The sequence below is a fragment of the Staurois parvus genome, unplaced genomic scaffold (assembly GCF_062004578.1).
Source record: "Staurois parvus isolate SC_StPar_1 unplaced genomic scaffold, SC_StPar_1.0 ptg003429l, whole genome shotgun sequence".
In the NCBI taxonomy this organism is placed as follows: Eukaryota; Metazoa; Chordata; class Amphibia; order Anura; family Ranidae; genus Staurois; species Staurois parvus.
Genome location: NW_028321225.1, coordinates 20,667 through 36,752, shown reverse-complemented (window position 1 = coordinate 36,752; position 16,086 = coordinate 20,667). Strand labels below are relative to the sequence as shown.

At 53.4% G+C, this 16,086-nt stretch overlaps 1 protein-coding gene across 1 annotated transcript in view; it reads left to right on the top strand.

Annotated features, from left to right (window-relative positions):
• The first annotated feature begins 401 nt into the window (after positions 1 to 401).
• Positions 402 to 16,086, top strand: part of LOC149428186 (rootletin-like) — a 34,949-nt gene continuing 19,264 nt past the window's right edge. Inside the window, 4 exon segments of the mRNA XM_089667620.1 lie at positions 402 to 545; positions 1,520 to 1,594; positions 1,596 to 1,662; positions 1,730 to 1,878. Of these exon segments, the coding sequence (XP_089523746.1) occupies positions 486 to 545; positions 1,520 to 1,594; positions 1,596 to 1,662; positions 1,730 to 1,878 (351 nt within the window). The 5' untranslated portion in view covers positions 402 to 485.

Here is a 16,086-nt window from a genome sequence, read left to right as displayed (position 1 = left end):
CACAATGGGCACAGCGGGTGTACAGGGATGGTGGGACCCCTCACAATGGGCACATGATGTTGTGAATGGTGTATACAGATGTATCCTCATGTCCCATGAGGCATTGCAGGGCCGGCAGGTACAGACACGACTCCCAGAGACATGCTGGGCCTTGTAGTTCCACGCTTTGCCCTCCCCGGTTCTGTGTTCCTGAGCGCTCGGCGCCCTCTGCTGGATGACAGGCGTAGTTCACACTATGTAGATGGCGGTCCTAGAAGCTTGCTGTTTCCATGGTTACAGGCAGGAAGCCGCGTACCCCAGTAGGGGGAGCCCTGGGTCCTAGACTCCGCCATGCGGCCTCCCCATTCATGTGGCCTGTCCTCACAATGGGTGTGAATGGAGGCGGGGGAGGGGGAGGGGAGTGAGGGAGATTTGTGTGTAATCTGCTCATAGAATGCTCCTCCGATCACAGGGGCCCATGACTGTCCTCTGGGGGCCCTGTATAGATGAGTACGGCGGAGGAGGGCCCGGACCCCGCTGAGGACAGTCTGGAAGCCGTCATACAGGTGGGTGACACCCAGGGGGGGCGTCCAGACGGGGGGGGGGGGAGGACATTAGAGTGTCAGCTCCTCTGGTACAGAGACTGATGTGACTGTGGGGGAGGGGACATTAGAGTGTCAGCTCCTCTGGTACACAGACTGATGTGACTGTGGGGGAGGGGACATTAGAGTGTAAGCTCCTCTGGTGCAGAGACTGATGTGACTGTGGGGGAGGGGACATTAGAGTGTAAGCTCCTCTATACAGAGACTGATGGGACTGTGGGGGAGGGGACATTAGAGTGTAAGCTCCTCTGGTACAGAGACTGATGTGACTGTGGGGGGAGGGGACATTAGAGCGTAAGCTCCTCAGTACAGAGACTGATGGGACTGTGGGGGAGGGGACATTAGAGCGTAAGCTCCTCAGTACAGAGACTGATGGGACTGTGGGGGAGGGGACATTAGAGTGTAAGCTCCTCAGTACAGAGACTGATGGGACTGTGGGGGAGGGGACATTAGAGCGTAAGCTCCTCTGTACAGAGACTGATGGGACTGTGGGGGAGGGGACATTAGAGTGTAAGCTCCTCAGTACAGAGACTGATGGGACTGTGGGGGAGGGGACATTAGAGTGTAAGCTCCTCAGTACAGAGACTGATGGGACTGTGGGGGAGGGGACATTAGAGTGTAAGCTCCTCAGTACAGAGACTGATGGGCCTGGCTCAGTGATCTCTGTACTGCGCTGCGGTATATGTCAGAGCTCTATAAATGTATAATAATAATAGTGTGTGGCTGTTGGGGGGATATTAGAGTGTAAGCTCCTGTGGAGCCCTGAGTGTGTATTGATCTTCCAGCGTGCTGGTAATTATTTTCTGTGTACAGCTGACCCGTATATCTGTGATGCTTGGTGGTTCGCGGTGTGGGAGGAGCCTATAATCGATGGCGGGTGATTGCAGTGGGTTGTTCTGTGTGTCTCGGTGTGACTTGTGATGTTCGTTCTCTTCCAGAAATTGACCCTCCGGGTCCTGCGTGTTCCGGATCAGAGGTCCCTCACTGTTCGCGGTGACACCATCGACCCCCGCCCCGTCCTCCCTGCCGCTTCGTATCCGACAGATCGTCACGGAGAACCTCAGCCCTCCCCCGGAGCCAGGTGAGTGGCGGGTGCGGACCCTGTGCTGGGTAATGAGGTGTCACTGACCAGGTAATGTCCTCTGCAGGTGACACCGCAGACATGTCCTCCCTGCTCTCCGTACAAGAGGAGAATCGCATCCTGCAGCAGGAGCTGTCCCGGGTGGAGGATCTCCTGGCGCAGAGCCGCGCAGAGAGGGACGAGCTCGCCATCAAATACAACGCCATCAGTGAGCGGGTGAGTTGTACCCTCCGGGCCGCTTTGTACATCGCTCCTGCCGTTGTCGCCGTTTATTACATGGGTGGAACACAGAGTGCAGCCATGGCACCAGTATACCAGTGCATGTTTCCTTGTTACAGCCTGTGTAGAGGTGGGTGTGTCTATTCCCTCCACTCAGGTCTCAGATTACACTTAGCTCCCTGTGAAGTGTGTGACAGCAGACCCCACCCCCCCTGCCTGCTGGAGCTCAGACATTCTGTGTAGAATGCATGCTTTCAGAAGGGCTGTAGTGGAATGAGGACGGCAGATAAACAGGTACAACTTATGCAGGAGCGTTTGATTCATCTCTGCGTATTTTTTAATACTTAGAATTTTTTTTTTAGCAGAAAAGCAAACATTTATTACATTGCAGCTGACCGATTCTTAGATGTGATGGCCGCATTAGTTTTCTTTTTTCTAGACTTTTTATTTTATTTTCATCTGCTGATTGTTTTTAAAAAAAACAAAAAACAATCTCTCCTGCAGATGCAGCAGTTAGAGGGTTCTGACATTCCATGTACCACTGACAGAGGTGCTTACAATGATCAGCGTTTATTTATCGATGTAAAACCTTCATCCCAAAAGGAAGTAAACTGTCACTGATTCTAAAGTGTGAGCCGGAGACTGACTTCAGTTTGTTAGTGTATCTAAATCTGCTAGTGCATCTAACCCCACCTCCCCCAGGACTGACCATGCTGCTGTCCAAAGGTGCTCCTTCCTCCAGAGTGGGGGCGCTCTAATACAGGAGGTGTGTTACTGGCCAGATCACCGGGGAAAAAAGACTAGAAAGGAAAACTAATGCAGCCGCCACATCTGATGGTTGGTGAGGTGCAGTGTGGGACATTTCTGGTTTTGGGATTAATACAAGTGTAGGAAATCCTCCTGCGTTGGGATTGGTTGGTGCGGAGGCGTCCCCATCTGTCCCCATCCTTTTCTCACATTCATCCCATTCATCTCCGCTTCGCTGTGCCGCCCTCGGTCAGTGAGAGTCGTGTCCGGACAGGCAGCGGGCACAGGGGGCACATCAGGCAGGCTGAGACTTGCCTGCAGTCAGTGTGGCGTGTGACATCGGTGACGCACCGAGCGCTGTCATTGTCAGCTCAGATATTTCCCAGGCTGCTGCTCAGACCCCCCAGCGGGAAGCTTTGACCAGGGGCCCCTGCACTGCTGAGAAGAGTGCCAGCTCTGGGACCCGGTCACTCCTATTACAGGCCAATGGCCGCCTCACCCTGCTGATCAGACCCCCCAGCGGGAAGCTTTGACCAGGGGCCCCTGCACTGCTGAGAAGAGTGCCAGCTCTAGGACCCGGTCACTCCTATTACAGGCCAATGGCCGCCTCACATTGCTGCTCAGACCCCCCAGCAGGAAGCATTGACCAGGGGCCCCTGCACTGCTGAGAAGAGTGCCAGCTCTGGGACCCGGTCACTCCTATTACAGGCCAATGGCCGCCTCACCCTGCTGATCAGACCCCCCAGCGGGAAGCATCGACCAGGGGCCCCTGCACTGCTGAGAAGAGTGCCAGCTCTGGGACCCAGTCACTCCTATTACAGGAAATGGCCGCCTCACCCTGCTGATCAGACCCCCCAGCGGGAAGCATTGACCAGGGGCCCCTGCACTGCTGAGAAGAGTGCCAGCTCTGGGACCCGGTCACTCCTATTACAGGCCAATGGCCGCCTCACCCTGCTGATCAGACCCCCCAGCGGGAAGCATCGACCAGGGGCCCCTGCACTGCTGAGAAGAGTGCCAGCTCTGGGACCCAGTCACTCCTATTACAGGAAATGGCCGCCTCACCCTGCTGATCAGACCCCCCAGCGGGAAGCATCGACCAGGGGCCCCTGCACTGCTGAGAAGAGTGCCAGCTCTAGGACCCGGTCACTCCTATTACAGGCCAATGGCCGCCTCACCCTGCTGATCAGACCCCCCAGCGGGAAGCATCGACCAGGGGCCCCTGCACTGCTGAGAAGAGTGCCAGCTCTGGGACCCAGTCACTCCTATTACAGGAAATGGCCGCCTCACCCTGCTGATCAGACCCCCCAGCGGGAAGCATTGACCAGGGGCCCCTGCACTGCTGAGAAGAGTGCCAGCTCTGGGACCCAGTCACTCCTATTACAGGAAATGGCCGCCTCACCCTGCTGATCGCTCGCCGTGTCCCCAATCGCAGATCTGCGTCTCTATAGATGATAAAGTCCTCCAACATCCGTCCCACCTCCGAATGATTCAGTCTGGTGACACCAATAGAGAGGAGGATCCAATGGGGACACAAATCTGTGAGTTACCCACAATTCACCGGACCGGCCGCATGTCCAGACTTCTCCAATCCTCCGCGTTCTTCTACAGCAACGGGATCATTTATCAGGCAACCTCCACCTTCATCATTAAAGGTCCTTCAGCTCCACTCAGTGACTGTGCCTAGGCTGAGATGATGTCATCAGTCTGCTGCAGGCAGGAAGAAGCATTTTCTCAGTCTCCCCTCCCCCAGTGATCAGACTGTACATTGTAACTTTGTAGAAGGAGGAGGAGGCGTTTCCTCAGTCTCCCTCCCCCCAGTGATCAGACTGTACATTGTAACTTTGTAGAAGGAGGAGGAGGCATTTCCTCAGTCTCCTCCCCCAGTGATCAGACTGTACATTGTAACTTTGTAGCAAGTCACAAGGTGTGAGGTTGCAGTGGGGGCTGATCTGTGTCAGACATTTGTAAACACAGCCAGAAACTGCACAGGCACCAGGATTTACCTGATTGTGTCATCTGTGAGCCAGTAGATAGTGAAACTGATGTCTGAACAAAGATGGTGCTGTGTTCCTGGAGAGAATAGCAGATGAAGGCATTGTCCCGGGGGGTACAGAGAAATGACAGACAGGGACACTGAGAGGGATGACTGGAGGGACACTGAGAGGGATGACTGGAGGGACACTGAGAGGGATGACTGGAGGGACACTGAGAGGGATGACTGGAGGGAGCACTGAGAGGGATGACTGGAGGGAGCACTGAGAGGGATGACTGGAGGGAGCACTGAGAGGGATGACTGGAGGGACACTGAGAGGGATGACTGGAGGGACACTGAGAGGGATGACTGGAGGGAGCACTGAGAGGGATGACTGGAGGGAGCACTGAGAGGGATGACTGGAGGGAGCACTGAGAGGGATGACTGGAGGGAGCACTGAGAGGGATGACTGGAGGGAGCACTGAGAGGGAGCACTGAGAGGGATGACTGGAGGGAGCACTGAGAGGGATGACTGGAGGGAGCACTGAGAGGGAGCACTGAGAGGGATGACTGGAGGGAGCACTGAGAGGGATGACTGGAGGGACACTGAGAGGGATGACTGGAGGGACACTGAGAGGGATGACTGGAGGGACACTGAGCGGGATGACTGGAGGGAGCACTGAGAGGGATGACTGGAGGGACACTGAGAGGGATGACTGGAGGGACACTGAGCGGGATGACTGGAGGGAGCACTGAGAGGGATGACTGGAGGGAGCACTGAGAGGGATGACTGGAGGGACACTGAGAGGGATGACTGGAGGGACACTGAGAGGGATGACTGGAGGGAGCACTGAGAGGGATGACTGGAGGGAGCACTGAGCGGGATGACTGGAGGGAGCACTCCGCTGGCGGGAGCCCGGATGGACATGGAGGCTCCTCCCCCTATAGAGGGACGTCACATGGAATGTGTGCATTCTTCGGTACAATAGCCATCCATTGTAATAAACGCCCCCCTCCCCTCCCCCCCTTTATGGTGATAAAGATGGGAATGCCTGTCAGGAGCTCATTATATATGCGGAATTGCAGAGATCTGGTCCACAGAGCTAGCACTCCTCTTTCATAGTCGCTGTGATTGGATACTGACCAGAGACTTTGCTCATATTGATGGGCACCAGTTTGGTCAGCGGTGAGCGTCCCTCTATGTGCGCCATTGTCTCTGTGTCACCATCCTCTCTTTATGGCCCCACCGGTGACCGGCACAATGGCGTGAATTGGCGGTCGCTGTGGTGACGGTTGCCGGGGAGACGGTAAACTCATCGCATTCAGTGCGCCCGTGTCTGGCGAGGGACAATGGGCATTCTTCCAGGGTCTTTATTGGGGGATCTGGATGGTGGCTGCACTGTGCAGAGAACGTGTCCAACCCAGATGACCAATCGTGTGGTCCTCACCGGCCCCGGGACCCTGGACTGCCCCCCAAATCTCAGATTATGCCCCATACATTGCCACCTGTAGTGCCCCCCACCCCCCCCTTCCACAGGATAGAGGTGACCACTGTTCCAGGATCCCTTGGTATGTGTTCTGGTGTAGTCAGTCCACCTTCTGAAGGGTTCAATGACCAAAATCCACAATGGTTATCCGCCTGGTGGGGGGCACTGACCTTCGATGGAGGGGCCCTGGATTAGCTGTGCTACGCCTGATATCTTACCCGGGGGGACACGTGACCTGCATATATCTTACCCGGGGGGACACGTGACCTGCATAAATCTTACCCGGGGGGACACGTGACCTGCATAAATCTTACCCGGGGGGGACACGTGACCTGCATAAATCTTACCCGGGGGGACACGTGACCTGCATAAATCTTACCCGGGGGGACACGTGACCTGCATAAATCTTACCCGGGGGGACACGTGACCTGCATAAATCTTACCCGGGGGGACAGGTGACCTGCATATATCTTACCCGGGGGGACACGTGACCTGCATATATCTTACCCGGGGGGGGACACGTGACCTGCATATATCTTACCCGGGGGGGGACACGTGACCTGCATATACCTTACCCGGGGGGGACACGTGACCTGCATATATCTTACCCGGGGGGACACGTGACCTGCATATACCTTACCCGGGGGGGACACGTGACCTGCATATATCTTACCCGGGGGGGGGGGGGGGGACACGTGACCTGCATATATTTTACCCGGGGGGGACACGTGACCTGCATATATCTTACCCGGGGGGACACGTGACCTGCATATATCTTATTTGGGGGGGGACACGTGACCTGCATATATCTTACCCGGGGGGACACGTGACCTGCATATATCTTACCCGGGGGGACACGTGACCTGCATATATCTTACCCGGGGGGACACGTGACCTGCATATACCTTACCCGGGGGGACACGTGACCTGCATATATCTTACCCGGGGGGACACGTGACCTGCATATATCTTGCCCGGGGAGGACACGTGACCTGCATATATCTTAGCCGGGGGGACACGTGACCTGCATATATCTTACCCGGGGGGACACGTGACCTGCATATATCTTACCCGGGGGGACACGTGACCTGCATATATCTTACCCGGGGGGGGGACAGGAGTCTGCCGAATGTTGAGACCAGGGGAGGCAGAGATGAGGGGGAGCTGCAGCTGCACAGAGAGGTGCAGGATTTGGCAGAGGAGTTCTGTTCTCCTCTCTGCTGAGACAAGGTGGGGGCGGAGACTAGGGGGTACCTGCAGGAGAGGTGCAAGGGCCACATGAAATGACCTGGAGGGCCAGATTTGGCCCCCGGGCCTTGTGTCTGACACCTGTGGTCTAGAGGGAGATTCTGGGTACAAAGATTATATCCTAAATGACTTAGGAGATCTTCTTGTCAGTCACCAGCCCTGTTGTGTCGTCTTTGTGGAGGATTCTGGGTAATCTGCTCACCAGCCCTGTCGTGTCTTCTTTGTGGAGGATTCTGGGTAATTGCTCACCAGCCCTGTTGTGTCTTTGTGGAGGATTCTGGGTAATCTGCCCACCAGCCCTGTTGTGTCGTCTTTGTGGAGGATTCTGGGTAATCTGCCCACCAGCCCTGTTGTGTCGTCTTTGTGGAGGATTCTGGGTAATCTGCCCACCAGCCCTGTTGTGTCGTCTTTGTGGAGGATTCTGGGTAATTGCTCACCAGCCCTGTCCTGTCTTCTTTGTGGAGGATTCTGGGTAATCTGCTCACCAGCCCTGTCCTGTCTTCTTTGTGGAGGATTCTGGGTAATTGCTCACCAGCCCTGTTGTGTCTTTGTGGAGGATTCTGGGTAATCTGCTCACCAGCCCTGTTGTGTCTTTGTGGAGGATTCTGGGTAATCTGCCCACCAGCCCTGTTGTGTCTTTGTGGAGGATTCTGGGTAATTGCTCACCAGCCCTGTCCTGTCTTCTTTGTGGAGGATTCTGGGTAATCTGCTCACCAGCCCTGTTGTGTCTTCTTTGTGGAGGATTCTGGGTAATTGCTCACCAGCCCTGTTGTGTCTTTGTGGAGGATTCTGGGTAATCTGCTCACCAGCCCTGTTGTGTCTTTGTGGAGGATTCTGGGTAATCTGCTCACCAGCCCTGTTGTGTCGTCTGTGTGGAGGATTCTGGGTAATCTGCTCACCAGCCCTGTTGTGTCTTCTTTGTGGAGGATTCTGGGTAATCTGCTCACCAGCCCTGTCGTGTCTTTGTGGAGGATTCTGGGTAATCTGCTCACCAGCCCTGTTGTGTCGTCTGTGTGGAGGATTCTGGGTAATCTGCTCACCAGCCCTGTTGTGTCTTCTTTGTGGAGGATTCTGGGTAATCTGCTCACCAGCCCTGTTGTGTCTTTGTGGAGGATTCTGGGTAATCTGCTCACCAGCCCTGTTGTGTCTTCTTTGTGGAGGATTCTGGGTAATCTGCTCACCAGCCCTGTTGTGTCTTTGTGGAGGATTCTGGGTAATTGCTCACCAGCCCTGTCGTGTCTTCTTTGTGGAGGATTCTGGGTAATCTGCTCACCAGCCCTGTTGTGTCTTTGTGGAGGATTCTGGGTAATTGCTCACCAGCCCTGTTGTGTCGTCTTTGTGGAGGATTCTGGGTAATCTGCTCACCAGCCCTGTTGTGTCTTCTTTGTGGAGGATTCTGGGTAATCTGCCCACCAGCCCTGTTGTGTCTTCTTTGTGGAGGATTCTGGGTAATCTGCCCACCAGCCCTGTTGTGTCTTCTTTGTGGAGGATTCTGGGTAATCTGCCCACCAGCCCTGTTGTGTCTTCTTTGTGGAGGATTCTGGGTAATCTGCTCACCAGCCCTGTTGTGTCTTCTTTGTGGAGGATTCTGGGTAATCTGCCCACCAGCCCTGTTGTGTCTTCTTTGTGGAGGATTCTGGGTAATCTGCTCACCAGCCCTGTCGTGTCTTCTTTGTGGAGGATTCTGGGTAATCTGCCCACCAGCCCTGTTGTGTCTTTGTGGAGGATTCTGGGTAATCTGCTCACCAGCCCTGTTGTGTCTTCTTTGTGGAGGATTCTGGGTAATCTGCTCACCAGCCCTGTTGTGTCTTCTTTGTGGAGGATTCTGGGTAATCTGCCCACCAGCCCTGTTGTGTCTTCTTTGTGGAGGATTCTGGGTAATCTGCTCACCAGCCCTGTTGTGTCTTCTTTGTGGAGGATTCTGGGTAATCTGCCCACCAGCCCTGTTGTGTCTTCTTTGTGGAGGATTCTGGGTAATCTGCTCACCAGCCCTGTCGTGTCTTCTTTGTGGAGGATTCTGGGTAATCTGCCCACCAGCCCTGTTGTGTCTTTGTGGAGGATTCTGGGTAATCTGCTCACCAGCCCTGTTGTGTCTTCTTTGTGGAGGATTCTGGGTAATCTGCTCACCAGCCCTGTTGTGTCGTCTTTGTGGAGGATTCTGGGTAATCTGCTCACCAGCCCTGTTGTGTCGTCTTTGTGGAGGATTCTGGGTAATCTGCTCACCAGCCCTGTTGTGTCGTCTGTGTGGAGGATTCTGGGTAATCTGCTCACCAGCCCTGTTGTGTCGTCTGTGTGGAGGATTCTGGGTAATCTGCTCACCAGCCCTGTTGTGTCTTCTTTGTGGAGGATTCTGGGTAATCTGCTCACCAGCCCTGTTGTGTCTTTGTGGAGGATTCTGGGTAATCTGCTCACCAGCCCTGTTGTGTCTTTGTGGAGGATTCTGGGTAATCTGCTCACCAGCCCTGTTGTGTCTTTGTGGAGGATTCTGGGTAATTGCTCACCAGCCCTGTCGTGTCTTCTTTGTGGAGGATTCTGGGTAATCTGCTCACCAGCCCTGTTGTGTCTTTGTGGAGGATTCTGGGTAATTGCTCACCGGCCCTGTTGTGTCGTCTTTGTGGAGGATTCTGGGTAATCTGCTCACCAGCCCTGTTGTGTCTTCTTTGTGGAGGATTCTGGGTAATTGCTCACCAGCCCTGTTGTGTCGTCTTTGTGGAGGATTCTGGGTAATCTGCTCACCAGCCCTGTTGTGTCTTTGTGGAGGATTCTGGGTAATCTGCTCACCAGCCCTGTTGTGTCTTTGTGGAGGATTCTGGGTAATTGCTCACCAGCCCTGTTGTGTCTTTGTGGAGGATTCTGGGTAATCTGCTCACCAACCCTGTTGTGTCTTTGTGGAGGATTCTGGGTAATCTGCTCACCAGCCCTGTTGTGTCTTTGTGGAGGATTCTGGGTAATCTGCTCACCGGCCCTGTTGTGTCGTCTTTGTGGAGGATTCTGGGTAATCCGCTCACCAGCCCTGTTGTGTCTTTGTGGAGGATTCTGGGTAATCTGCTCACCAGCCCTGTTGTGTCTTTGTGGAGGATTCTGGGTAATCTGCTCACCAGCCCTGTTGTGTCGTCTGTGTGGAGGATTCTGGGTAATCTGCTCACCAGCCCAAAATGTCTGGATCTTCTACAGACGCCTTGTGGTGGGCTGAGAGCTGCAGAGGATTGGGGTTCCTATCATGGTCCTCCTCCAGACACCATCTCTGAGCCCCAACAACTTCCCCAACATTTGTTATTTCCAGATGTCAGACTAACAGCAGAAAAGAGCGAATCGTCCATCAAGTCCGCCTTCTAAAACGTTCTATCGAAATCCTGGTCTCTGGTTGTCATACGTATGTCTGGAATGACTTACTGTTGGCTGACTACCTACCTCTGCTGGATGTCTGACATCAACCACTCATTCAGGAGAATATTACTCTAAGGTTCATTTTGGACTTTCCTCCTGATAGATTGAGGGCAACTAGGATCTATATAGAGGAATCAGGACCTCCTTCCTCCTGCCGGTGACCCCTCTAGTGATAGGATCTATATAGAGGAATCAGGACCTCCTTCCTCCTGCCGGTGACCCCTCTAGTGATAGATCTATATAGAGGAATCAGGACCTCCTTCCTCCTGCCGGTGACCCCTCTAGTGATAGGATCTATATAGAGGAATCAGGACCTCCTTCCTCCTGCCGGTGACCCCTCTAGTGATAGATCTATATAGAGGAATCAGGACCTCCTTCCTCCTGCCGGTGACCCCTCTAGTGATAGGATCTATATAGAGGAATCAGGACCTCCTTCCTCCCGCCGGTGACCCCTCTAGTGATAGATCTATATAGAGGAATCGGGACCTCCTTCCTCCTGCCGGTGACCCCTCTAGTGATAGATCTATATAGAGGAATCAGGACCTCCTTCCTCCTGCCGGTGACCCCTCTAGTGATAGATCTATATAGAGGAATCAGGACCTCCTTCCTCCTGCCGGTGACCCCTCTAGTGATAGGATCTATATAGAGGAATCAGGACCTCCTTCCTCCTGCCGGTGACCCCTCTAGTGATAGGATCTATATAGAGGAATCGGGACCTCCTTCCTCCTGCCGGTGACCCCTCTAGTGATAAGATCTATATAGAGGAATCAGGACCTCCTTCCTCCTGCCGGTGACCCCTCTAGTGATAGATCTATATAGAGGAATCAGGACCTCCTTCCTCCTGCCGGTGACCCCTCTAGTGATAGGATCTATATAGAGGAATCGGGACCTCCTTCCTCCTGCCGGTGACCCCTCTAGTGATAAGATCTATATAGAGGAATCAGGACCTCCTTCCTCCTGCCGGTGACCCCTCTAGTGATAGATCTATATAGAGGAATCAGGACCTCCTTCCTCCTGCCGGTGACCCCTCTAGTGATAGGATCTATATAGAGGAATCAGGACCTCCTTCCTCCTGCCAGTGACCCCTCTAGTGATAGATCTATATAGAGGAATCGGGACCCCCTTCCTCCTGCCGGTGACCCCTCTAGTGATAGGATCTATATAGAGGAATCAGGACCTCCTTCCTCCTGCCGGTGACCCCTCTAGTGATAGGATCTATATAGAGGAATCGGGACCTCCTTCCTCCTGCCGGTGACCCCTCTAGTGACAGGATCTATATAGAGGAATCAGGACCTCCTTCCTCCTGCCGGTGACCCCTCTAGTGATAGGATCTATATAGAGGAATCAGGACCTCCTTCCTCCTGCCGGTGACCCCTCTAGTGATATAAAGATCTATATAGAGGAATCAGGACCTCCTTCCTCCTGCTGGTGACCCCTCTAGTGATAGGATCTATATAGAGGAATCGGGACCTCCTTCCTCCTGCCGGTGACCCCTCTAGTGATAGGATCTATATAGAGGAATCGGGACCTCCTTCCTCCTGCCGGTGACCCCTCTAGTGATAGGATCTATATAGAGGAATCAGGACCTCCTTCCTCCTGCCGGTGACCCCTCTAGTGATAGGATCTATATAGAGGAATCAGGACCTCCTTCCTCCTGCCGGTGACCCCTCTAGTGATATAAAGATCTATATAGAGGAATCAGGACCTCCTTCCTCCTGCCGGTGACCCCTCTAGTGATAGGATCTATATAGAGGAATCAGGACCTCCTTCCTCCTGCTGGTGACCCCTTTAGTGATAGGATCTATATAGAGGAATCGGGACCTCCTTCCTCCCCCCGGTGACCCCTCTAGTGATAGGATCTATATAGAGGAATCAGGACCTCCTTCCTCCTGCCGGTGACCCCTCTAGTGATAGGATCTATATAGAGGAATCAGGACCTCCTTCCTCCTGCCGGTGACCCCTCTAGTGATAGGATCTATATAGAGGAATCAGGACCTCCTTCCTCCTTCCGGTGACCCCTCTAGTGATAGATCTATATAGGGGAATCAGGACCTCCTTCCTCCTGCCGGTGACCCCTCTAGTGATATAAAGATCTATATAGAGGAATCAGGACCTCCTTCCTCCTGCCGGTGACCCCTCTAGTGATAGATCTATATAGAGGAATCAGGACCTCCTTCCTCCTGCCGGTGACCCCTCTAGTGATAGGATCTATATAGAGGAATCAGGACCTCCTTCCTCCTGCCGGTGACCCCTCTAGTGATAGGATCTATATAGAGGAATCAGGACCTCCTTCCTCCCCCCGGTGACCCCTCTAGTGATAGGATCTATATAGAGGAATCAGGACCTCCTTCCTCCTGCCGGTGACCCCTCTAGTGATAGGATCTATATAGAGGAATCAGGTCCTCCTGCCGGTGACCCCTCTAGTAACAGGATCTATATAGAGGAATCAGGACCTCCTTCCTCCTGCCGGTGACCCCTCTAGTGATAGATCTATTTAGAGGAATCGGGACCTCCTTCCTCCTGCCGGTGACCCCTCTAGTGATAGATCTATATAGAGGAATCAGGACCTCCTTCCTCCTGCCGGTGACCCCTCTAGTGATAGATCTATATAGAGGAATCAGGACCTCCTTCCTCCTGCCGGTGACCCCTCTAGTGATAGATCTATATAGAGGAATCAGGACCTCCTGCCGGTGACCCCTCTAGTGATAGATCTATATAGAGGAATCGGGACCCCCTTCCTCCCGCCGGTGACCCCTCTAGTGATAGGATCTATATAGAGGAATCAGGACCTCCTTCCTCCTGCCGGTGACCCCTCTAGTGATAGATCTATATAGAGGAATCGGGACCCCCTTCCTCCTGCCGGTGACCCCTCTAGTGATAGGATCTATATAGAGGAATCAGGACCTCCTTCCTCCTGCCGGTGACCCCTCTAGTGATAGGATCTATATAGAGGAATCAGGACCTCCTTCCTCCTGCCGGTGACCCCTCTAGTGATATATGGATCTATATAGAGGAATCAGGACCTCCTTCCTCCTGCCGGTGACCCCTCTAGTGATATAAAGATCTCTATAGAGGAATCAGGACCTCCTTCCTCCTGCCGGTGACCCCTCTAGTGATAGGATCTATATAGAGGAATCAGGACCTCCTTCCTCCTGCCGGTAACCCCTCTAGTGATAGGATCTATATAGAGGAATCGGGACCTCCTTCCTCCTGCCGGTGACCCCTCTAGTGATAGGATCTATATAGAGGAATCAGGACCTCCTTCCTCCTGCCGGTGACCCCTCTAGTGATATAAAGATCTATATAGAGGAATCGGGACCTCCTTCCTCCTGCCGGTGACCCCTCTAGTGATAGGATCTATATAGAGGAATCAGGACCTCCTTCCTCCTGCTGGTGACCCCTCTAGTGATAGGATCTATATAGAGGAATCAGGACCTCCTTCCTCCTGCTGGTGACCCCTCTAGTGATAGGATCTATATAGAGGAATCAGGACCTCCTTCCTCCTGCCGGTGACCCCTCTAGTGATAGGATCTATATAGAGGAATCGGGACCTCCTTCCTCCTGCCAGTGACCCCTCTAGTGATAGGATCTATATAGAGGAATCGGGACCTCCTTCCTCCTGCCGGTGACCCCTCTAGTGATAGATCTATATAGAGGAATCAGGACCTCCTTCCTCCTGCCAGTGACCCCTCTAGTGATAGGATCTATATAGAGGAATCAGGACCTCCTTCCTTCTGGTGACCCCTCTAGTGATAGATCTATATAGGGGAATCAGGACCTCCTTCCTCCTGCCGGTGACCCCTCTAGTGATAGATCTATATAGAGGAATCGGGACCTCCTTCCTCCTGCCGGGGAACCCTCTAGTGATATAAAGATCTATATAGAGGAATCAGGACCTCCTTCCTCCTGCCGGTGACCCCTCTAGTGATAGGATCTATATAGAGGAATCAGGACCTCCTTCCTCCTGCCGGTGACCCCTCTAGTGATATAAAGATCTATATAGAGGAATCAGGACCTCCTTCCTCCTGCCGGTGACCCCTCTAGTGATAGGATCTATATAGAGGAATCAGGACCTCCTTCCTCCTGCCGGTGACCCCTCTAGTGATAGATCTATATAGAGGAATCGGGACCTCCTTCCTCCTGCCGGTGACCCCTCTAGTGATATAAAGATCTATATAGAGGAATCAGGACCTCCTTCCTCCTGCCGGTGACCCCTCTAGTGATAGGATCTATATAGAGGAATCAGGACCTCCTTCCTCCTGCCGGTGACCCCTCTAGTGATATAAAGATCTATATAGAGGAATCAGGACCTCCTTCCTCCTGCCGGTGACCCCTCTAGTGATAGGATCTATATAGAGGAATCAGGACCTCCTTCCTCCTGCCGGTGACCCCTCTAGTGATAGGATCTATATAGAGGAATCGGGACCTCCTTCCTCCTGCCGGTGACCCCTCTAGTGATAGGATCTATATAGAGGAATCAGGACCTCCTTCCTCCTGCCGGTGACCCCTCTAGTGATATAAAGATCTATATAGAGGAATCGGGACCTCCTTCCTCCTGCCGGTGACCCCTCTAGTGATAGGATCTATATAGAGGAATCAGGACCTCCTTCCTCCTGCCGGTGACCCCTCTAGTGATAGGATCTATATAGAGGAATCAGGACCTCCTTCCTCCTGCCGGTGACCCCTCTAGTGATAGGGAATCGGGACCTCCTTCCTCCTGCCGGTGACCCCTCTAGTGATAGGATCTATATAGAGGAATCAGGACCTCCTTCCGGTGACCCCTCTAGTGATAGATCTATATAGGGGAATCAGGACCTCCTTCCTCCTGCCGGTGACCCCTCTAGTGATAGGGAATCGGGACCTCCTTCCTCCTGCCGGTGACCCCTCTAGTGATAGGATCTATATAGAGGAATCGGGACCTCCTTCCTCCTGCCTGTGACCCCTCTAGTGATAGGATCTATATAGAGGAATCAGGACCTCCTTCCTCCTGCCGGTGACCCCTCTAGTGATAGGATCTATATAGAGGAATCAGGACCTCCTTCCTCCTGCCGGTGACCCCTCTAGTGATAGATCTATATAGAGGAATCAGGACCTCCTTCCTCCTGCCGGTGACCCCTCTAGTGATAGATCTATATAGAGGAATCAGGACCTCCTTCCTCCTGCCGGTGACCCCTCTAGTGACATAAAGGATCCTATTATGTATCTTTGCCATGTCTGTCTTCACCATCCAATGCTGGAAGTGTTCCGGCAGATCTCAGCCATCGTATTTTTGCGGCAATCAGGAAAATGAAAATATCGTTGGCTCCCTATGTGTATGTCGTACACGTCCTCTGCCTGCAGAAATAGTGGCTGTCCTTTCCTCAG